Raw genomic sequence first — 23047 nt, forward strand, 5'->3', positions numbered from 1 at the left:
TTCATAACAAAGGTAGGCACCTCAGTCACTCCAGTGAAGAAAGGCAGAAACAAAACAACAACAACAGGTGTTTGGTTCCAGATGGCAGAAAGGGGAACAGCGCGGAATCCAATCGGGATTCAACCCAGCAACTTCCTGGCCTAAAATCCTGCCTCTCCACATTAATCTTAACGTTGCGTGAGACCCCGGCTTATCCCAGCTAAGTGGTGAACAGACCACCATTTTATTATTCTTTTTTTAAAGATTACTTTCCCACCTGCAGCCTTCTTTGGGAGGATGAATGTTATCAAATGGCATGTTAAATTTTAGATTTAGAAGTCTGTATCAAATAAAAAATGGTCTGATTTGGAAAAAAGTAAAATCTACTGGAAGTAAAAAATAATAATAATAATAATAATGATGAGATGCTGAGGAGATCATAAAATGCAGATCTGAGGGAGGGCCGTCGGGCCCCGGGCCGTGTATAAACACACAGAGGGACGAACTGACAGAGGGGCAGCGCTCTGCCAGGGGCAAAGGGGGGGCTCCCGCACCTGCGCTCAATTGGAAAAACTCTCTCCCCGACACACTGTTGCACTGTGCTTTTCTCCGCCAGCTTGGTCTCCCTCATTGATACGGCCGCCCGTATCGGGTGTCTCGCCTCGCCTGACGTTCCGAGCCCTTTCGTCTTACCGCGAGGGGCAGGGCGAAAGCCCGCTGGATGCAGACATAACAATATTCCTCAGACAGATTATTCTTACAGTGAAAATGTTTCCCATTCTCTGCACCCCTCCTTGTCCATTGAGGAGATTGTAGGAGACATTTAGCTGCAATCTGATGACAGGTGGAAAACAGCGACACTCACAGAGGCGTGGAACATGGCTTAAGTGCATGGATAGACCACAATAAATAATTAGTATTACTTACAGTATTATCATTTTAACTGACCTAATTACTGTTATTACTGTTGCAAACTATAACAGTAAAGGGATCTTATCGGTTTAGTTTGGCAAACAGATAAAACAGCTCTAACAACAATTTCCCCTTGGGTATCGCTCTCATTTTGTCTTTTGCTGTTGCAAAGCGCCAGGGCACCCCTGCAGATAAACACTTTAAAAGGTCTAGTGATGGTTCGAAATGAAGCATCTCTATCCAAAGCCCTGCATACTCCATGATATTCCCATTATGCTTTAAGAGCAAACAGGGAAGTGTTCTGGAAGATTCCACACATCTCCTGGTACCTTCGTGGAACTTGACAAGCATCCTGGTAGGGCAAAAAAAGAGAGAGAAAAGATACAAAAAAGAAGGGAAACTGAAGCGGTGAGTTTGAATTTCAGAATATCACCGCTCTCTGCTAGTGCTTGCTGGTCAACGAAGAGAAAGTGCTCTCTCTCAGTGTGTGTGTGTGTGTGTGTGTGTGTGTGTGTGTGTGGGTGGGGAGGGGGGGTGGTTGTCTCAAAGTCACTGGGGCGAGCGAGAGTGGATTGCACGCTGATAAGGGATGAAACCGAACCCGTCGGCCTGTCCCAGCCCGAGCCGGTGATTAAAGACAGTACCGCTCCATTTGACACTCACAAACGCTGCGAGCGCGGAGGTCATCTGTGGGTGCCATCGCTTTAACTTGCCACTCAGCCTGCCTGTATGAGCCCTCCAGGGCTGGAGCATCACTCTGAGTCAGTGAGCGTGTGTGTGTCTGCATGCATGTATGTGTGTGTGTGTGTGTGTGCGTGTTTGTCTGCATATGTGCATGTATATCCTGTATACTCTCTGTATAAGTGTATGTGTATAATATGTATAAAGTCACTGTGTTTGTGCATGTGTGTATGTGTGTCTGTGCACATGTGTAAGTCTCTATGTATGTGTGTATGTGTCTGCGTGTGTTGAAGTCTGTTTGTATGTGTTTTGAAGGTGGGGAGGGGGGTTGGATGGGGTGGGGTAAGGGGTGGGCTTGGGGCACTAAAAGCGCCTGTTCTGTTTGCAGGTCCGGCGTGCCGCGGACGTGCAGACGACAGCGCTATCAGATGGAGCCGGCTCCATTGTGCTGCAGCCGGGTCACCACGCCGGGCCGGCCAGGGGAATTCACGCAGCGAGACACGATCCAGCCAAGAGGGCCCGGACCGAGCACAAAAAGCTCATTTAGAGGCCGCTGACAGACATGCTCTTTTAAAGTGTAAGTAATATAGCGGGGGGGAAGCGTAAACAAAGAGCAGGACGGATCCACACAGGGGTGAAAATAGGGAACTCCCCACCAGACATTTTCCACCCACCCCCCCTTCCCCAGAAGTTAAACCCCGCCGTCTCAACCCCCCCCCCCCCCAACTCCCAGCTCTTTAGGAATATCTGTGATGTTATCAGATCAGAAAGAATCCGCACAAACAGTGTGTTCTGAGTGCAAGCTCTCTGGGGGTCCGGCGAGGAAAGGCCCCCCCACACCCCCCGTTTATTTTTCCGTCTGGACGCTCCTGAGAGCACGCTTAAAAGGCGCGGTGACGGCACAAAGGCGGCATCACGCCCACCTGCGCGCCCGCCCTGACACAGGACCAGCCACTCTCAGCCAATGAGAACGACAAACATCCCCCCTGACAGAACAAATGCTGTGGGAAGCACACGCCATTGCGGAGCACGTTTAAGTGGGAGGCAGGCTATCCCCAAACAAAGCGCTGGTGGGGGAAACGGGGACGCTGTGTGTGTGTGTGTGTTGGAAAGGAGCTCCGATTCCCTTTCACCTTCACGGCCCTGTGCGCTTTCACGGCTGTTTTCTTAGGACGTGTTTGCCTCGCATCTGGCCCGATGCAGAGGCCGCTTTTTACCATTGCTGCAGTGTTTTTAATTGCTATCGCCGACACTGACCCACAGCCAGCGGAGCCGTGCGAGAGCGACTCTTCCACGCTTAAAATAACGCGGTGATTAAGCGGTTCTCCAAAACGCCGGGAGCCAAAGCTCAACTGCATCTGCACTCTGATACGCAAGCGATCATCGCCCACTCCTGGGCGTGTCGGCCCATCCCGCCAAAACGGCTGCTGTCAGAAATCAAACCCTCTCACAGTGCAGGCAGGCTCAACATGTCTGCTAGTGCTTCGCCCAAGTGACCTCAGTAAAGTCAGCCCACAAGGACTGCCACCTACAGCACATAGGCACACAGCACACAGGTCCACAAAGGCTCCTCCTGCATCCTAGGGAAACCTATATTTTGTACGGTCAGCCACGTTGAAGACTTCACACCCAAATAGTGACATCAGCTGAAATATTACATTACAATATCGTCATTTAGCAGACACTCTTACCCAAAGAGACTTTCAGAGGTTACAATTTTTACATGTCATTCATTTATACAGCTGGATATTTCCTGAGGCAACTCAAGGATACAACCGCAGTGGAATCGATTGTTAGGAGCCCTGTCCCTTACCGCTACACCACAGTGCCACCCCAGCCAGAGAAAGAAACACAACAGAGAAAGAAAATAAATCTAAATGTATTTAACCTTCTAATAGGTAGGCTTTTTCTTGATTTTATATATGGATATATGGTAACTGACTATTTTGGTCATTTTGGGTGGCAGCGTAGCATAGCGGTTATGGAGGAGGACTCATAACTGAAAGGTTGCCGGTTCGATTCCTCCCTGGGCACTGCTGCTGTACCCTTTGGCGAAGTACTTAACCTACAACTGCCTCAGTAAATATCCAGCTGTATAAATGGACAACATTGTAAAAAACTGTAATGGATGTAAGTTGCTCCGGATAAAAGCGTCTGCTACATGCCAGTAATGTAATGTAATGCATTTAAACCTGAAAATGGTCCCAATGACAGGCACTAACCAGCAGTCTGGCTGCATCTGAGCGAGGTAAAAGCACGGGTAACACTCAGAAAGGGGCGGGCACGCTGAGGCTGCTGCCGTACTCACTGGAAGCTGGCGACTCGGACAGCGACGGGCACACACTGCAGCTGGGCGGCCCACTTCAGCGTCACGTCCTGGTACACCAGCAGCATGTTGTTGTGGTTGCCCAAAAGAGTGTTCGCCGTCCCTTCGGTCACTGCGGCGGAAGACAAACAAACAGGACTGCGCATTAGCGAGCGCAACAAAAGCGTTAGTGACTGTCACAAATAAACTGCTGTTTGACCATATCACGTGTACCGATGTGCACTGGTGTCACCAATGCAACAGACTGTTAGTGACAGCGTCAAAAACACAACCGCAGATACAACCAAGACATGACTGCGACTTAAAGTAGAGGAACAATCTTAGACATAAAACCAGCCAAAATATACAGCTTGACAAGTTGTTTAATAATTACGAACCACAACGCCGATGACCTGGCGAAATGCTTCCAAAGCTCAGCACAGAGATAACAGGCATTTCTGAACAAGATTTGAAAAATGCATATCTATACACTCAAAAATAGCAACAGCATGTCCTTAAGCAACCAGATACCTAGAAACAAAGAGAAAACAGTAACTTTAAACTTACCTCTGCAAATGTATAGTGCCAGCTCCAAGCTGCTTTAGTTCCAATGGATGTTTCTTACATATTACACTGCATGTCACATAATATTTTTTGAGCGCTCCTTTCAGAAAGTATTATAAACACATAGCTTAGCAGTCATTACTGCTCTGTGTCTGCTTATCTGTCTCCGTAAAGCCCGTTATCATTTATCTGGACTTCGTCTGCTTCGCACCATGAGACTGCAGGGACCCGGCGATGGCCTGGCATCTGGTGCACGGGGTACACTGCGGGGTCAAGCCGTTGCACCCCACACAAATCAAGATGACCTCCGACTGTTTAAGCCATCGAGCACACATGCCTATTACCTCAGCGACACTGATACTGATTCTGAAACACTGAGGGGAATGGAGACTTCCTGAAAAATGCAAGGGGTGGAGCAAACAGATGTGTGTCATTGATTTCAAGGTAGTGTTTTGCTATAGAGAATATTTTGGTTCTTAAGGATGAGTGATTGACAGCGCATAGGGCGGCAGTGTATCATAGTGGGTAAGGAGCAGGGCTCTGGCTGAAAGGTTGCCAGCTCGATTCCCTGCTGGAGCACTGTGGTTGTACCCTTCAGCAAGGTACTTAACCCACAACTGCTTCAGTAAATTTCCAGCTGTATAAATGGATAACATTGTAAAAAATAATATAATCTGTGTAAGTTGCACTGGTTAAGATTGTCTGCTAAATGACAACAATGTAACGTAATCGTCACTGCTGTGATCAACAGGGTTCATGAAGCCTCTCCACATTAATAAACTCTCCAGCTGCTACACTGAAGCACTGGTTTTAAGAGAGAGGCTAGGCCTCTAGAATGCTGCTGTGCTGCATGGAGCCAAATGATATCACAGACCCCACCACAACCTACAACATAAACCACACTCTCTCTGCACTCTGACTTAGACTCATATAATATCCCTGGCAAACAGTTTCCATTGCTTTTCTTTACAAGACATTCCATGGCTGGCCTTAAAGGAACACATTTACAGTGCCAGAGGAGTCCAGATTCAAAAATCAAAATGTGATTTTGAATCCTCTGCAGACTCCCACCTGAAGTGCTCTGGGCCTAACGATCAATCTTGCAGACTCCTCACTTCCACCTGCATGGAAGTCTTCAAAGCACAATCTTGCAGCTAAGGAGCCTTTCTCTCCCTTTTTCCCCTAAAACCGACCTATCGGAACGTGCGCCTCAGAGGCCGTGCCAACCACGTTGCCATGGAGACGTGAAGGCACCCGTTTGCCTGGGCGTCTGGCAAATGACAGGGGTTGAGTTGGCATCCTTTCCATTTGAGAGCTCTCCTGCATCCCATTTCTACTTTCCCCCACGCTGGACTAGAGAGCTCCTGCCCCTACCTTTGGGTCCCCCCCTCCCCTATGCAATCCACCCCCCCTCCCCCCCCCCACCACCACCATCGCCGCCGCCCCTTCACTTCTGCGGCCAAGACTGTAAAAATAGCTCTCTATCTGACAGACATATGGCAGTGGTTTTACAGCACGACCTCACCTTGCGAGGGACCGTGTGCGTGGGACCGTCCTGCCACAACCGTGCGTAATTAGAAAGTCAGGCTAAGCAGAGGAATTATCACTCACTGGAAAAAAAAGCAAATTTAAAAAGGAAAAAAAAATATGGAGCCAGCTGCATTCTTCTGGGATAAAGGTAAACCTGCAAAATATCATGAATACCCTGTTAAACCACTAAATCCCCAGTGAATATGAGGTGAACAGGAGCAGTTCGGAGACTTAGTTGTAACTTTTTTTTTTTTAAACCACCTTACCAAATTACAATGGCAGGAAACCATTTTCCACCACGTGGAGTTCCCTAGCATTCTTTCAGCGGGTGAAAGGGACTATAAACAGGAACGATTAAGGCGCTCGCCGCCGCTTTCAGGCGTTTCGCGCGCGAAGGGGATACTTATGAACAGAGTCACCTGTAATCCATGGCTTTGAGAGGAAAGCCGCGAACATGAGGGAGTGGCGCTGGGAGAGGACCCGGGACCCGCGCCGTTCCGAGCGGGGCGAGGCAGGTGCTGCCTGCACCGTGACTGGAACGGCTTTCCCACCAACGCGAATCGCCCCATAACGAAGTTCAGCTGCGGGACCTCTTCGGCAGGCTTCTGCTGGAAACCATTAAAATGTTCTGCCTGGAACCCGACTCTGTAAATTAACGTCTAAAACGGCACCTTCCACTATGTAAAAAGTTGCAGCTCTGGAAGCCAGAGCTCTGGAGGTTACAAACACCCCATTTCTAAGGTTGCTACAGTAAAACGAAACATGGACTCCAATTTTATCCAGCTCTGCTAATGTAATTATCAGCTGTCACTCCGTCCTGATTAAAAATGGCACATGCAAGCTGTGCTCTTTCCCATGTGCCTTCGTATAACAAAAATGCAAAGGCATGTTTTCTAATTTGTACAGTTTGCTTAAAATTTACATAAAGCGTTGGCACGGTTCCAGCTCCTCACCTCCAGGGAGGGCTGCCTTCTTGCGTGCAAAGGTTTTTGAATATGTATCAACCGTAACCGTACCCGAGTTTGATATTTTCACAGCTCGGCTGAGCGGGTGGGGCGGACACAGAATTCTCTTTCAGCGTGGATCTGAAGGCGCGCCGCACCAGGATGTTTGTCGTTAGGGGAGACAGAAGCGTTCTGTTAAACCGCTCAGAAGTGGCACGGCGAATTCGGATACGGGGGGCATACGAGACACAAACACATCAGTCTTTCAGCGCTATCTGATGAATCTGATCTGACGGACAAACAAGCCGCGGTGAGCCTGGAAACGGCCAGCTCGACACAGGAGCCAGGCTTCTTTTCGGGCCAGGGAGAGAGGGAGAGGGATCAGAGGCAAACCTTCTGTCCGCTGCGGCAGGGATTAGCCAGCCCCTTGTTCCTGGAGTCTGCTGCCCTGCAAACTTTCTGAATCTCACAGCTTGTTAGCACCACCATCTTTGGCACTTCTTCGCAAATCTTCTTGTCCTCAGTACTGTGCTGCCCAGCAGCCCAAAATGCCACACTCTAGTGTTGAGTTTGATTGGAGGAATGCAGGTACACCATGGCACCCGGCATCAGACCTGGCAACATGTTTTGTGCCAACTGTGCTCCAAACTGAGATAATATATGCAAGGAATGCCAACCAATCACACGATCACCCAAGTGATGGATCACCGGCTGAGCCTGTGCACAGCGGGCATTTCGACAGAATTTGATATCTATTTGACTGACAGGCTGACTGGCCCCAAAGACGCCTGCCTGTTATTTCTCTGCCGACCAACGCGTGTGACATCCGGCTGGGCGTTCCACAAGCAACGCAGCCGCAACCTCACTTGAATCATGTTTGGTTGCGAAGATAAGGGACGTGTGGGTAAAAAGGAACACTTTCCTACAATTAGATGTGGTCTATGCATAATTATCTTGGTTAAGCTCAGAAGAATCTCAGTTAACCCTTAAGCAGACCCATACTTGCGACTAGAAAAAAAGTCATCATAAGACCAAAATGATGAGACTCAACATCACTGCAGATTAAAAGATACAATTCAAAATCCTGATGATGCTTTGCACCTACATGCACGTTGCAATCCTGATGAATACCTGTTAACCTCACTTTGTTATCACATCTTACCCTATACCCTGTAGCTGTATAAATTAGCTAGTACTGTGTCCTCAAACAGATTTTGCTCTCAGCTGAGAACTACTGTCTCATTGTGGAACTGTGCACATCCTGTCCCAGTACTGTCACTATACTTACTATATGCACGCTTGTATGTCGCTTTGGATAAAAGCGTCTGCTAAATAAATAAATGTAAATGTAAATGAAAATCTTGCAATAACAACTTTGGCTGTCTCTGATGCCACACTTTAAATTAAGAGTGCAATTTATGTACACTCTTGTTCAAGTTACCTATGTGCCTTTTCAGCCGTGTTTGCTACCTGCTTACCTGTAAACACTCAAATATGCCAGGTTGAAAGCAAAACTGTACTTAATGCTTGCTCTGAGCATCATCTGGAACACTGTAGTGAGGATGTACAACACCAAATTGAGGAGCAAATAGGCATGATAATTTGTAGCTTATCTGATGAAAATTGCGAATGAGTATGAAACCTAAATCACCAATAAAGTCACCGAACTAAGGGTTCTGAACACAGAAATCGCCAGAATTTCCGAAACATGCTCAATTGGCCCGTCATTCTGCCAACTCACCAGCAGATGGGGCTGTTTTGGAGGCTCAACGACAAGCTAGCATAATTTAAATGATTACAGAGATAGGGATTAGCCTACCTTCAAGTCAACTGGGAGAAAATGAAAAAGGGGCAAAGGGCAGCATGTCTCAGGGGTTCAGTCTGACCTGAGGCATAGTGCAGGATGTCTCAGGGCGTCAGTCTTACCTGAGGCATAGTGCAGGATGCCTCAGGGCGTCAGTCTTACCTGAGGCATAGTGCAGGATGTCCCAGGGGGTCAGTCTGACCTGAGGCATAGTGCAGGATGTCTCAGGGGGTCAGTCTTACCTGAGGCATAGTGTAGGATGTCTCAGGGGGTCAGTCTGACCTGAGGCATAGTGCAGGATGCCTCAGGGCGTCAGTCTGACCTGAGGCATAGTGCAGGATGTCCCAGGGGGTCAGTCTGACCTGAGGCATAGTGCAGGATGCCTCAGGGCGTCAGTCTTACCTGAGGCATAGTGCAGGATGTCTCAGGGGGTCAGTCTGACCTGAGGCATAGTGCAGGGTGTCTCAGGGGGTCAGTCTTACCTGAGGCATACGGCAGGAAGCAGCTGGGGTTGTACTCCAGCTTCTTCATGAAGCGGATCTGCCCATTGTCCTTCAGGCAGTACAGGTTCCTCTCGCCCAGAATGAAGATGGAGGATACGGATGGAGAGGATGGGATGCAGATGTCCAGGGCTTGCTCACCAAGTACCAGAGTCCAGTCCGCCTGTTAAGTAAGACACAGCATGCAAGCCCATAAAACCAACATTAAAAATGAAGGCAGTCAAAAGACATGCAAGTGAAGACCATAAAAAACTGCACGTATGACTTTAGAACAGAGGGTAGTTGCAACATTGAGGCCTAACGAAGCCACCCTTACCATCAGCCTCTTCCCTGCTCCCTTCTTCTGCTGCTCTGTGTCCTGCCTGGTGTCAGCGTCGGTGGCCACTGCCAGGGTCTCGTACCTGCAGAGAGACCAGCAGTCAGGGCAACAGTACAGACCAGCGGTCAGGGCAGCAGTGTGCACAAGTGGTCAGAGCAGCAGTGTGGAGCAGTGGTCAGAGCAGCAGTGTGGAGCAGTGGTCAGGGCAGCAGTGTGGAGCAGTGGTCAGGGCAGCAGTGTGGAGCAGTGGTCAGAGCAGCAGTGTGGAGCAGTGGTCAGGGCAGCAGTGGTCAGGGCAGCAGTGTGGAGCAGTGGTCAGGGCAGAATTATAAAGCAGTGGTGAGAATACCATTGTGGAGCAGTGGTCAGGGCAGCAGTGTAGTGCACTGGTCAGGATAAAGGACTACTACACTCTAGGTCAAAGACAGAAATACTAGGCTGCATACTGCTGTTGCATCCTTCAGCAAGGCAAGGCAAAATGATGAATGCCTACATAAACATAAACTGAAAACTGTGTTCATTAAGTGTCACTCTGGATAAGAGCATCCAAAGAAATAGTTCAATGTTAGAGTGCACACTGGCAAGTGTATAGGTTATAAACAGGAAGCTGCAATTGTGGGTACAAAAAGGATTAAAGTAAAGACATGTCTTAAAGCTGAAGGACTGGGCCCCTGATCCAGGAATAGCACTGCCTTTGCTGAGCCTGCTGTATAATATTCATATTTCCATTTCTAATAACTACTGGTCCGTGTTACATAAATTGTACAGACACTTCCAGTCACCTGGAGGCAATTGCTGAACATAATATCCACAAGAAGGGGAAAAAAACATAATAAGCAAAAAAAAAGAAAGTCCTGAGAAGTAACGTTTATCAGATTACAATGACAGGAAAGTATTTTCCACCGCCCTGAGCTCTCAGATATTCTGTCAGTGGGAGTGAGGGACGGCACAGACGGAATGGCTAGTCCCTAGCCTTCATTTGCAGTCTGCACTTGGAGGGGACGCTCATGCCTGGTGTCACCTGTCACCCGTCTGATCCGTGGGGAAAGGCTACAAGCCCAGGAGAGCAGCCGGATTTGAAAGAGAAGGAACGCAAGCCAGGGGTCACTCAGCCAGAAGAAACGGGCGCGGCCTCCCCCTTCATGTTGCAATCAGAGATATCTACCATGCAAATGAACCAATTACCCCACTGAACTAGACAGATTGCAGATCTTTACGAGCTGCTCCAGCATAAAGGGAGCCTATGCTTAAACATAGAGGGGCTAGATCGACATTCATTTGAAGCTGAATAATGAAGGATGTTGAAAGCATTTAAATTCTCACAGCAGACATCCACAGAATGTTCTCAACAGTACAGGACTATGTAAAATTCCCCATGGCAGACTGAATGCACAAAACACAGAACTTGGAAACTTTGGCAAAACGCATATATATACACGCAAATGCCACCTCATATATTCCAGGAGTTATCTGATGGTAGGCTTAAAGAGTCATAGAGAGGCAGATGTTCTTTTCCATTTGTTTTTATTACTTTAATCTAATTAAAGATGACTTATACCTTCAACATCCAGCGGATCAGCATGGATTCCAGCCATTGCTCAGATATGAAGCTAATTTAAGGGGGAGGGAGTCTGAAGCAGTTCAGTAGGTGTGTCATGACTGAATGCTGCATTGTCATAATTACTGTGGTTCCACTTCTAATCAGCTATCCAGCGCAACGGCAGGAGCTGCCACTGTTCACATTTCACCTAATGCTGTAGAAGAACTGTTTTTCCTCACAAAAAGTCATTAAGAGCCTGTGTGTGTGTGTGTGTGTGTGTGTGTGTGTTTACAAGTCCCCAGTGGGATGTGCAACAATGCAGCAGAAAGGAATAAATCCAAGACAAAAAAGGAAAAACAATCCAGTCAACACTTTGTGTTAAAGAAAATGCCTGCTGGGATACACATCCAAAAAAGCTCAGGCAATACGCACTACAACAGATCAGCTGTTACCTATTCAGGTCAAAGAAAAAAAAAAAACAAAACAGACAGGTATTCCATTATGAAAAATTGAGATTATTCAGGGGCACGCACGGTGAAAGTGAGGCAGCGTTCGGAGAGTCATGCGGCAACCGCGGACGTGCAGGTAAGACCGCATGTGGACCGCCGCGGCCTGGGCACCGGCACCGCAGTGAACCCGTCCAAAGACATCGCAACACGAGAACACTTGTGGAGCGCAGCCAGGCCCAGGTGGGGAGAGAGAGAGAGAGAGAGAGAGAGAGAGAGAGAGAGAGAGAGAGAGAGAGAGAGAGAGAGAGAGAGAGAGAGCAAGCTCCTTTTCTCCCTCCCGGCTGTTTATTCACGACGGCGACCCCGTTTTTGTTATTTCAATCAATATTCCAGGGGCAGACGATTTCACAGCGCCTGGTACGGTTAGTGCCGAGACTGGATTCAGGATTTTTCCTTTCCTCAAGCGGGGATGTGTGGGAGGGAAATGGAGCACAGGTGTGGCGTGGGAGTGTAAGGCTCACACCGAAGACCACACAGGCGTTTTCACATGGAACTACAAAGAACATCATTCACGTTTCATTCAGTCTAAGCTGCTGGGTAATTGTGCTTGACTGTATCTACTTGTGTTCTTTGTCTCTCCAGGGCATTATTGCCTGTAACTTGTATGGGTTAACTGTAATCATTTTCGCCAAAGTCACACTTTATTAACTGTCTATTTTTTAATTACTATGATTATTCTGCATTGCACAAAGAATTTCACGTTTACCTGACAAAGCTTAGAATATCTACCTGATAAATAAGTAACTAACAGGTAGTGTGTGGACTAAAGTCTAGGCCTGGTGGTTAAGATCCATTTCCACAAGTGACATGCAGCTCCATGGTGGTCACTTCCACTGTATGCATAGGGGTGGGCATGGACCATCCGTTAACGGCTCCAGCCAGGAGCAACACCAGAAACTAATTTATAGGAAAGAACATCTCTCTCCCAACTGCAACAATATGCGCATATATCAACACTTCATCTGAGCCCCAACCACGACCAGAAACAAGTCTACAAGTAAAATAAATCCACAGCCTTAAAAAAAAGTGCCATTAGGTTTGCGTTATGGAGATCCGGGTGAAGACGTAAGAGCTTGGAGGCGTTTTTATACCCGAAACTCGCCCCTGCATGTCCGTCAATAGAGCTGGAATTTGAACAGCAGCAACGCGTGAACCTGGAAGGGCTATTTTCACTGGAATTAATATATACATCGAGAGTGGGGGGGGGGGGGGGGGGGGCGGGTGGCCGGTGGGTGAGATCAGCACTTCCAGAACAATCTGTATACAGAATCTCCTCCATATTAAAGACATGGCGTAATGTTTGAAGCTGACATAATAAACAGCCACCATCCTATATTTCCTCTATCTCCACGGACGTTTCTTAAGATCCTAACGCTGTACATGTGTTTCGAATGAAATGCAACTCCTATTATTGCTGCGACGATGAGTTCGGGGCGCAGGAAAAATAAACGGCCGCGGAGCGCGGACTATCAATGAGTGGAAATTTCATTAGCGCGTGAAAACTTGCACTTATCGTGCCCATAAGCAGGATCAGCTGTGGAAATAGGCCGGGTCCGCGTCAATGCGCCGCGGATCCGACTTTCTACAGTATCCGATATCTCCTATTTTTACTTGCCGTTTTTCTCCCCCCCTCCGTTCCTATGCTTTCTTATTTAAACATCGTGGAAGTCGCGGATGTGGTTCTTGGCACGAAATGGAGAAGAGAGAGGAGAAAAAAGAGAAAAAAAACGGCGAACCATTTTCTTCACCACAGAAGTATTTAAAGCTCTGATCTGAAGGAAAAGCAATCCATACTGCGGCAGCGAGGATTGGGGAAATAACACTGGACAGTAATAGCATCTCTCTCTTCTGCCCGCTCTCTCTGCGAGCGCGGGCGCTATATTAATAGGTATGTAGCACCGTCCTTCGGACCATGAAAGGAGCGGCCCCATAGGGTGGCACCGGGGACCTGGGTCGTCGGAGGAAACCCCGGGCGTGCTGCATACCTCCGAGGTGATGTCAGGATACGGCGACAGGGCCGCTCCTGTAGCGCGCCGTCACGGACCGGCGGCCCGCCTCCGGGCCAACAGAAACAGAACGAGGCGGCCAAAGCCACCGGAGCCCAATCCAAACTGACAAATGTGAGCGCGGGGTGAGCCCGGAGCGTACGACTCCGGCGGCTCCGCCCGGCCGCCGTCACTCTGAAGCAACGGCGTGCGCTGCTGACATCTGCTGCCCGTCGACCGCCGCTGGCCTGTTACCGTCCTCCGTCCCCTGAGGTATGACTCTGTTCACTTCCCTGTCGCTAAGATGCCAATCCGGCCGTCCTGTTTCTACCCCGCTAAGTGTGCTGATCTACAGACATGTATCCTCCTCACCCATGCCAATAAGGACTCTTAGTATTCTCAGTATTCCCATTTCACCCTTTACACATATGTATATCCCTACAAATATGTATACAGGACAACCTCTAAATTTCCACTCTACCCCTATAAATATGGACACAGGGCAATCCCTAAACTTCCATTGTATCCCTACAAATACGTACACAGGGAAATCCCTAAATTTCCATACTATCCCTACAAATATGTACACAGGGTAATCCCTACATTTCCATCCAAACCCCAGAAATTTGTACAGGGTAATCCCTAAATTTCCATCCTATCCAAAAGAATCTGCACACAGGACAATCCCTAAATTTCCATTCTATTCCTACAAATACGCACACAGGATAATCCCTAAATTTCCATTCTCTCTACAAATACATACACAGGGTAATCCCTAAATTCCCATCCTGTCCCCTCAAATATGTACACAGGGTAATCCCTAAATTTCCACCCCATCTCTACAAATATGCACACAGGGTAATCCCTAAATTTCTATCCTGTCCACTCAAATATATATGCACTCATTGCCCACCATGTTTCAGACATGTGTACATCCCCAGGGGGCGTATTCCAGTTTCCCTGGCGGCTGTGGACACTCACTTGTAACTCTCGACCTGGCGGGTGGAGGAAACAGTGATGAAGGTGTCGGTGCGTGCACAGTAGCTCAGAGGGCCCGGGAGCAGGAAGCCAGGCAGGAAGCGGCCAAAGGCGTAGCTCTCCTGCTCAAAGAACATCAGCATGCCGTCCATGGACTGGATACAGATGAAGTGGTGTCCTGAGGAAACAAAAACCCACAGCAGACAGACCGTGAGAACAACGAAGTCAAGGCAGATCAATTGGAACCACTAAAGGCCATAACAAACTGGCCTGCTGCTACTTGGAAGTATATAGCGGTCACTTATTCATAATGTACAGGCAAATACTGCACACTTCCCTAACTGGTACCATGAGTTTAAAAGTTAGCCCATTTACAGTTTCTAGCAGACGTTGGGTATTCTGTGGATTACATTTGAAGGAAACACTAGCTGTGTCCTTTCCCAAATGAACTCCCTGTATAGTACACTACTTTTAGCATTGGTCACTGGTTTTCTTTATATATGCTTTGCCTTTTTCCAGAAAAATGAAAGTAAGTTTGAAGTTCTCACTTTTTCAGCAATGAGCAATTATTACTGTTATTATTACACTGTAAAACATGATTTATTTACAGAAAAATAATTTTAAACATGCCTGGAAAATGAATTTGTTAGGTTGTATATCTAATCAGGAGACATGTAGTAAATCACAGGCATTATCATGCTCTGTGACAGAGCTGAGAGGGAGCGACGGAGAGTGAGAGGCTGAGAGAAACCGAGTGGAGACAGACTGGGCTGGACAGGGAGAGTGAGGAGGGGAGAGATTGTACAGGGAGAAATGGAGCGACAGAGAGACTACATTGGAGCAGATATTATTTTAGGTAATCCTGATAATATCTTACAATTACTGAAGCCTGATAACCAGTGTCAGCTATCAAACAAAAGCAGGACTGTTGCGTATGGACCCCCTTCTCTGACTGTGACCCTCATGACCCCTCTATAACTGTGCAGCATCTCACTCTGGCACACTGATGAAAGGGGGGCCTGAACCCGAACTCCCTGCCCCCCCCCGGGGCAGAATCACACAGAATCACACAACAGGTCGTAAGCACACAGAGGCAGGCTGGCGTCTGAGCGGCGTTTCCTGGCAGAGTCATGTGTAACGTGTCACGTGTAACCACGAGTATCCAGAGCAACAGCAGAATGCATAAGCACACAGTCTGCACACACACACATGCACACACACAAAGTACACAATGTCTCTCACACACAGAGACAAGGTTACAGTGTTATGCATGCCAGGCACACACCATCATTCCAACACATGTACCCACACACACATACGGTCAAAGAAAATCGCTCACACAGAGACACAAACACAAACACGGACAGAGACACCGGAGTACTGAACAGCCACTCCCATACTCAAATGTATGCAAGCAGACTCCCACACAAACACGCACACACACACACACACACACACACACACACACACACACACACACACTCATTTGCTCACTCACTCACTCACACGCGCTCAAGCCCCTGAACTGGCCAGTGCTCCATTGTTTGATGACCACAGCTTTGTTATTTTGTGGAAAGGATTGGCCTTAATTGTTTCCTCATGCAGAATCTGATATCTACATTAACACCTCCGAAAATCAACAGACCCTCTCCCGAATGGGTAATTGTTTTAAAATAACAACTTTTATAGCGCTTCCTTCCCTGGGCTTGTTCGCCGCTGGCCAGCTCTCAGGCCCAAAGCATGGCGCCCGTTCAAATGCAGTTTATTGGACATAAAATTAGAGCCGGTGCTGTTATGAAGATGAAGAAATAGCAGGCGGAGGACTCACAATAAGCTTTAAAACAGAAACAGTTGTTCGACCGGCAAACTTTAATTGTGCAAAGCAGCGTAATTAAACTGTGCGTTTGTCGTCAGGGGTCAAAGCGAGCTGGGAGAGAGCGGCTTTGGCAGGAGCAAAGCGTTTACTGGGCGGCCACCCCGCCTGCTCTATAACACAGAGAGAGAGAAATATAGGGGATAGAGTTAAAATCCCTCTGCCAGACCGAGGGGATTATTTGTTGGTGGTCTGGCGGGCAGCGTGTGCATTTACTGACACGTCAGACTCTCTCAGTTACCCCCACATATTGCCCGCATCACCCCGGAGTCACCCACGGCGACACTAACTTTAGCTCGGAGGTTCCCTGGCTGGCTGGAAAACGCAGCCTTTTCCTACAGCGGCGGGTGAGGTACAGTGGAACAGCCTCTCCCATAACACTGTTAATGCTAATCTTAATGTTACGCTAGGTTCTACTGGAGTCTTTGCATTTGTGAGTGTGTGTGTGTGTGTGTGTGTATGCCATGTATGTGTGATGTGTTTGTTCATGTGTGTGAGAAGTGTGTGCAGGACGTGTGTGTGATATGTATGTATGTGTGTGTGTGTGTGAGTGTGTGTCTGTGTATACGTGTGTATGTGATGTATATGTGATGTGTTTGTTCATGTGTGTGATACATCTGTGCAGGACGTGTGTGATATGTGTGTGTGTATGTGTGAGATATGTACACAGGCTGCTTGACACAGATGTGTGTTATTTGCAGCTTGGACCTGAGCAGTAGGTCAGCGGGCCCCTTCAGTGTCTGACAGAACAGGCTGCTCCGTCCAACAGCAGGAGCGCATTCTCTTCTGGGCTTGAAAAGTCATTATTACCATTATTAATATTATTATTTTTGGGGGGGTTGGAAATCTACTTAGTCAGGTACATTCTTCTGACCAAGTGTTTCCACTACACCCATTATAATGAGGGCTTTTTTCCCCCCTGTTTCTGGCTCGGACGCCTAAAGGCAGTGTTTCACGCTGACACCAGGCCTTTTCAGCAAATCAGGGATACCAAGCTCTTCAAGAGTGCTTAAGGATGCTCTCTGCAGAAAAAGGGTGGAGAACATGTCTGAAAATGAAAGAAACACTTGAAAAAGAAACCCAGGGAAATCATTTTGTTGGACGCGCACAGAACGCACCACAAAGGCTGATTGGTCAGCACCTGCTACGTCCAGCCTTACACTTTCCATGAACTTGTTTCCACTGAACATCTTGAATTATGTGGGCCCCGGGCACATTTTTGTACATTGTCCTCCTGGCGTTTGGACACAGAGGGAGCTGCAAACACAACTGGACTACCGAACTGAACTAGGCTCTCTCTCGCAGTGGGACTGCTCAACCTGTTATTTCCTTGGTCAGTTCGCTCAACGGAGCTATACCTCGAGACTGAGCCAGGTGGCGCACGCGCCCGGTTCCGTCCCGCTGGTTTAACGAGTCACTGCGGGAGCCAAAATAAACAGCTAGAAACGAAAACAAAAATTGCAACTCGAGCTGGGGCCCGACGATGCCACAGGACGCTCTAATTAAAACCGCACCGCCATTTGGTGTGTGTGTGTGTGTTTGTGATTACAAGGGCATCGTGGGTTCAGACTGATGAAGCAAAACAAACACAGTGATTGTGTGTGTGTGTGTGTGTGCGCACACGTGTGTATTTTCAGACTTGTTGCAAGGCAAGGCTGTTGGGCTTGGATTATGCTGTTCCCGTGCTCGGCTGAGTGATGGTGAAACTCCTATGTTCCGCAGCAAATGACAGTCGCCACTTCAAGGATGCGTGGTCTCTTTTCATGGAACAAAGCCCACAGTGAAAAGGCCTGTCCTACCCTCCACACTGGTGGTGGCGCTGACCGGCCATTTGAGAGTTAAGCCACACGCATGTTAATATCATTTGGGTCTTTCTTGCTTGCTTTACCAAAAGTCAACTTATAACGCTTGAGACTCCACAGCCAAGATAGAGTGCTACATTTTTGGTTTCGGCTCCGCTGAACTGCCTCACTCAAGGGTATGGCAGCAGTGTCCAGTGTGGGACTGCAGAGCCTGGCGCTGTAACCGCTGCTCCGCACTGTTCCCACTGATGAGAGGTCAGGGGGAAAGCGACAGGACCAGCTGCGGTTTGCTTTTTGTGTTTTATGGCATTGTTACGTGTAACGCAATACAGGAGGCTAGCACACAATTTTAAAAATGCACCACCGGATCGTCACTTCAAGCCAAACTCTTGAAATTCAAGGAGCCTTCTCTGTGTTTGCGCCAGCAATTGGAGCCATCCATAGTTAAATGCACAGACTTTTATGAATGACCGCTCAATGATATAGGATTGAAAGCGCAGATGCTTTGACCGGAGAAGCTATACTACCACCTTGTGGACGCCTGCATGTATAACAACAGTAGGAGATTACCATTTCCTGATCCTCTTGGGAAAATGCGCATCACTGAACTTATTTATAGGTGTATTACCTTAATCCATTTTATACTTTTATTTAAATAAGGCAAAAATACAAAAAAAAAGATAAGGTTAATACAGAGATACATTTCAAGCTTCACACTGTAAGAAGGCATGACAAATAAAAGGCCTTCTTTTTTAGTGTTAAAATTAGATTCTTCAGTTTCTCTCACTGCGGGAGACAGTCAATCAATGAACAGAATGTTTAGGGTTGTTTCTGTAAAAAAGTGTTGCTTTAATCATTTAACTCCACAGCTTATTGCACTGACTGCAAACAAGATATCTGCTGGGGGGGTGGTCTGCTAGCCAGAAGGTCAAAGGTTCTAATCCCATGTGGGGCGCTGCTACCCTTGAACAAGGAGGTACTTAACCTGAATCGCTTCGGCTGAACGTGCACCTGCATAAATGGATAATGTAAGCTATGTAAGTCGCCCTGGATAAAGGCTGAGCAAATAAATAATGAGAGGTAATATAACATCAAAGCCTGAGGAATTCAGCAACAATAAAGAGGAGAACTGAAACCAGCGCATGCCAATCAGAGACAGAAGAAACAAATGTTCAAGCTGAGTTGTGATTTTAAAACAACTGTTGAGGCTGTGCTGTTTATTATTAGTTTCACGTTCACCTGCGTTAATAATAAAGAAATATACTAAAATGTAAAAAAGAGTTAACGAGCTATAGCAGACATTAAAAACAGCCTGGGGAGAAACCGTCACGACATGTCTATGCAGACAGAGCAGACATTTACACAGACCAGTGCCTGCTCAGAACCAGGAGGCGGTTTAGAAAGACAGAGAGAGAGGACTAGAACATGTAAGAGGAAAGGGTGGGAAAGAAAGAAAAAGGGAGAGAGAGAGAGCTGGAATTAATTCCTCTAACTTAGTAACTTAGTATTGTTTTGCTGGCTGAGAACACTCCTGAAAAAAGTAAAGAAAAAACAGCAACGATTGGCTCTACAGCCTCCAAGAAAAGCAGAGGCCTGAGCTAAACACCTTTTCACATGAACACAGGGCTAACAGATCCAGGCATCCAAGATCAACTTTTTAAAACCTTTTTTTTTCTTCCTTTGTAGGTACGTGGAGTGGTTTGAAATGGGGAAATAAAGGCTTTACTGTGGAAAGGGACTCCGATGGCAGGAACAGAGCCGCGTTCGTGTCATGGCCCGGGGACCGATCGACCTGCCCGCTGAACAAACTGGCTTTTCAGCGGCTAGCGTGAGAACAAGGAGGATGCAAACTGGCACGTTCGCGTCTGTGCGCCTCAAAAAATGCGTGGGTTTTGCGGTGCATGAGAGGAGGTGAGGCTGGGGCCATTTCTGAGAGGAGCATGGTTCTGTGCCCGGCCCGGGCCCATGCTCCAAAAAACAGCCAATGGAAACAGTTTAGGTGTCCTGGCACCCCACTGCAGGTCTACAGCCTGTTATTTTTAACATTTCAGGGAGAAAAAATGCATCTGAAGCATCTGGGTTTGAACTTTTAAGAAAATAAATCATTTCTCACACTATACCTCTGCAAAAAAATGGAACGCATACAGAATGCCTTTATGGGCAGAAACAGAAAAAAACCCTATTTCGTAGGAAATTTTACTTCTTTAACAAATACACACATCTGTTGAAATTCATTATGGTCTAAAGATTGTAATTTAAAAGTTCATTGAAACTTTGCCTGGTTTTGATCCTTTTACATAATGAAAAAATTGAATAAACTTAACTTGGTGGATAATTAATCAGCTGCAAAAGTAGTATAAAGCCATGCCTGGAGAAGACAACCCATCAATGATCTGTGTCAGTTACCCTGGATGTAAACCAAATGAGGCCTGGATTTCCGAGCTCTGCATCAATGTTTCTACCCTTATGACAAAGGAAGGTCATCACCTACGGGATAGTAGCTCGTTGTGCACAAATGACATTGTGCTTTCAACAACTCCATTCTGTTTTAATTCAATTACACTCACAATGGAGAGGACCAGAGTGAATGGATACTCAGAACAAACTGAGATAAAAGGCCATGCAGTGAGTGATATCCAGTGAAATCAGAGGCAGGTCCTAAGTGAGTCTGTCCCAGGTGCGAGGGAGAGTACCAGTAACTCCGCCGAAGGGGCCGTAGGTCATGTTGCAGGCGGTCCTCTGTAGGTTGTGCTCGTACACCAGCCTGAGCTGGTACTGAACGCCGTGCTCCACGTTACCCGCGGTGCCTGGAGACACAGAGACGGGGCAGAATGAACGGAGGGGCCGCGGCTTAAAGCGGCCAAATCGTACCTGAGCATCATTTAAAAACTGCTACTCCGTCTTACAGGGCGGGGCTGTTTGTCTGAGAACTGACGCGATTCCTACGCGCTGGGCACCCGGCACACTTGCTGAGAAAATGATTTACACAACTGACAGCTGGAAGACTTACTTTCCTGATTGGTCGCAGGCTCTCAGCAGTGTAAAGTGCTTAATGTATGATACGTGAACGTTGCATTTGAGCCTTTAAATTCTAAAATGAAATGAAAACCACACTCTTACATATGGTGAAATGACCCTGCTGTCAAGAGTAGGATCATAAATCATTCCATCAGTAGGGGCATGGGGCAAATAGCCTGTGGGAATTGCTGTCTATTGCTGAGCCTGTACCGGTATTCAATGCACTCAAAACAGGGAAGTGGTCTTTTTACAGAGGAAACAATAAAAGCCAATCTTTTTTTTCCCTAACCGTTTCATACTTTCATTTAAAAAAATCTTCCAATAACATCTTTGTAAAAAATGAATGCATACTAAATCTCTGAAAAATGACAGCTGCATGAGTTCATTTTTCTTAAAATTTTCCTAGTCATAATGAGTTCCAGTTATAATTTTACAGCACAGTAAACTGCTGGAGAAGTGATGGACAGATGCTAACGTGTATCGGTAAATGACCAGATTCCCCTGCCGTATCAGGTGGAGGCACTCTACCTGTCACGCTGTAGACGGAGAGCTTCCTGGGGTGGAGAACGGCCAGGTGGAGAAGATCAGAGCACCTGGGGGGAAACACAACAGGTCCAGTGTACAGGCAGAGATAATCATGCACGGGAAAGGCTGCTTCAAGCTGGGTCAGGGAGGATCACGGTATCTGCTGGCTTCTCATCCAGCCAAACACCTCACTTGCCAAAATTCATTCATCATTAGCTACGTTTGAGTTGACTTCCTTCCCTTGGTAATCGCCATCGCCATCTCACCACAACAACCTCTTGTGCGGGATTGAGATGAATGCTGTCCTCTGATTATACAAAAACAGGACCTTCTGATTCCAAAAAGGAATCCTCCGTTCCTTAGAGAAGCGACAGGGAAAACATCTCCTCTGAAAGCATAAAAGAACAGAGCTGTGAATCCCCGAGGGAGTGCACACACTCTCATCCCATGCATCTGGTCCAGCTGAAAGCAATCACGTAGCTGTAGATTTGTGTGAAACCCAACAGATGACAACCCTCATGGAGAGCCCAGAGATAACAAGGCCGGTGGTGGAGAACACACTTGGTACTAATGGAACTCTAAGCTGGAGCCACTTATCGTGACAGCTGACTTTATTTCGCCTTTAAAAAGGAAAGCTCCGCCGTGCTAACTCAGACACGTGCGCCGTGACATTTCGGCATGTGCTCTGCGGCTCTGCACAACCCCGGCGAGTGCTCCGTGTCTTTCAGTACGGAGACACTGTGTGGAAAACGGAGTCAAAACAGGCCGCTTCGGAACGTGGCGCCCGCTCCCGAGACGACCGCTAGCTCCGACGTCTCCATCATAGCTAGACTGAAACAATATTTACAATACGTTTCCTTAAGTCTGCAGTTGCCCAGTTTAGATTTTTGATGAGATTTTCATGAGCAACAAACTGAAATCAGCTGCCGATCTGAGAAGACTGCCCTATTCCGATAAGACATACTCAGAGCATTGTCTTCCCCAATTGGACTGCCATGCCTATGTTCAGGGAACATCCACGGACGTCCACTGAAGACGTGACCCACTCTGAATTGAACCTGCTGCTCCCCTCCAGTACTTAAAATGTGAACCCTGCCAATGTAAAATATTCTCTAACAGCACTGCTGCAACCCCACACTAATGCCGTCTCCCTCTTCCGAGCCTTATATGGTAAAACTCCACAGACTCAAACAATTCAAATTCTCGCACTTCAACGCTTCAGCAATACAATGCTTTTTCATAGTAAACGTGCAGACAGAGGCTTGGGCGAGCCCAGTGA

The 23047-nt window shown here is 47.4% G+C and overlaps 1 protein-coding gene across 1 annotated transcript in view; it reads right to left on the bottom strand.

Moving 5' to 3' along the window:
• The window catches only part of bbs9 (Bardet-Biedl syndrome 9), a 109161-nt gene that overhangs the window by 78347 nt on the left and 7767 nt on the right, over nucleotides 1–23047 (bottom strand). Inside the window, exons 4-9 of the mRNA XM_036539557.1 lie at nucleotides 21772–21836; nucleotides 20919–21032; nucleotides 14554–14728; nucleotides 9536–9620; nucleotides 9202–9382; nucleotides 3881–4010 (exon numbers count right to left, since the gene is read on the bottom strand). Of these exons, the coding sequence (XP_036395450.1) occupies nucleotides 3881–4010; nucleotides 9202–9382; nucleotides 9536–9620; nucleotides 14554–14728; nucleotides 20919–21032; nucleotides 21772–21836 (750 nt within the window). The remainder of the gene's footprint in view (nucleotides 1–3880; nucleotides 4011–9201; nucleotides 9383–9535; nucleotides 9621–14553; nucleotides 14729–20918; nucleotides 21033–21771; nucleotides 21837–23047) is intronic.

Source organism: Megalops cyprinoides, chromosome 10, assembly GCF_013368585.1.
Source record: "Megalops cyprinoides isolate fMegCyp1 chromosome 10, fMegCyp1.pri, whole genome shotgun sequence".
Classification (NCBI taxonomy): domain Eukaryota; kingdom Metazoa; phylum Chordata; class Actinopteri; order Elopiformes; family Megalopidae; genus Megalops; species Megalops cyprinoides.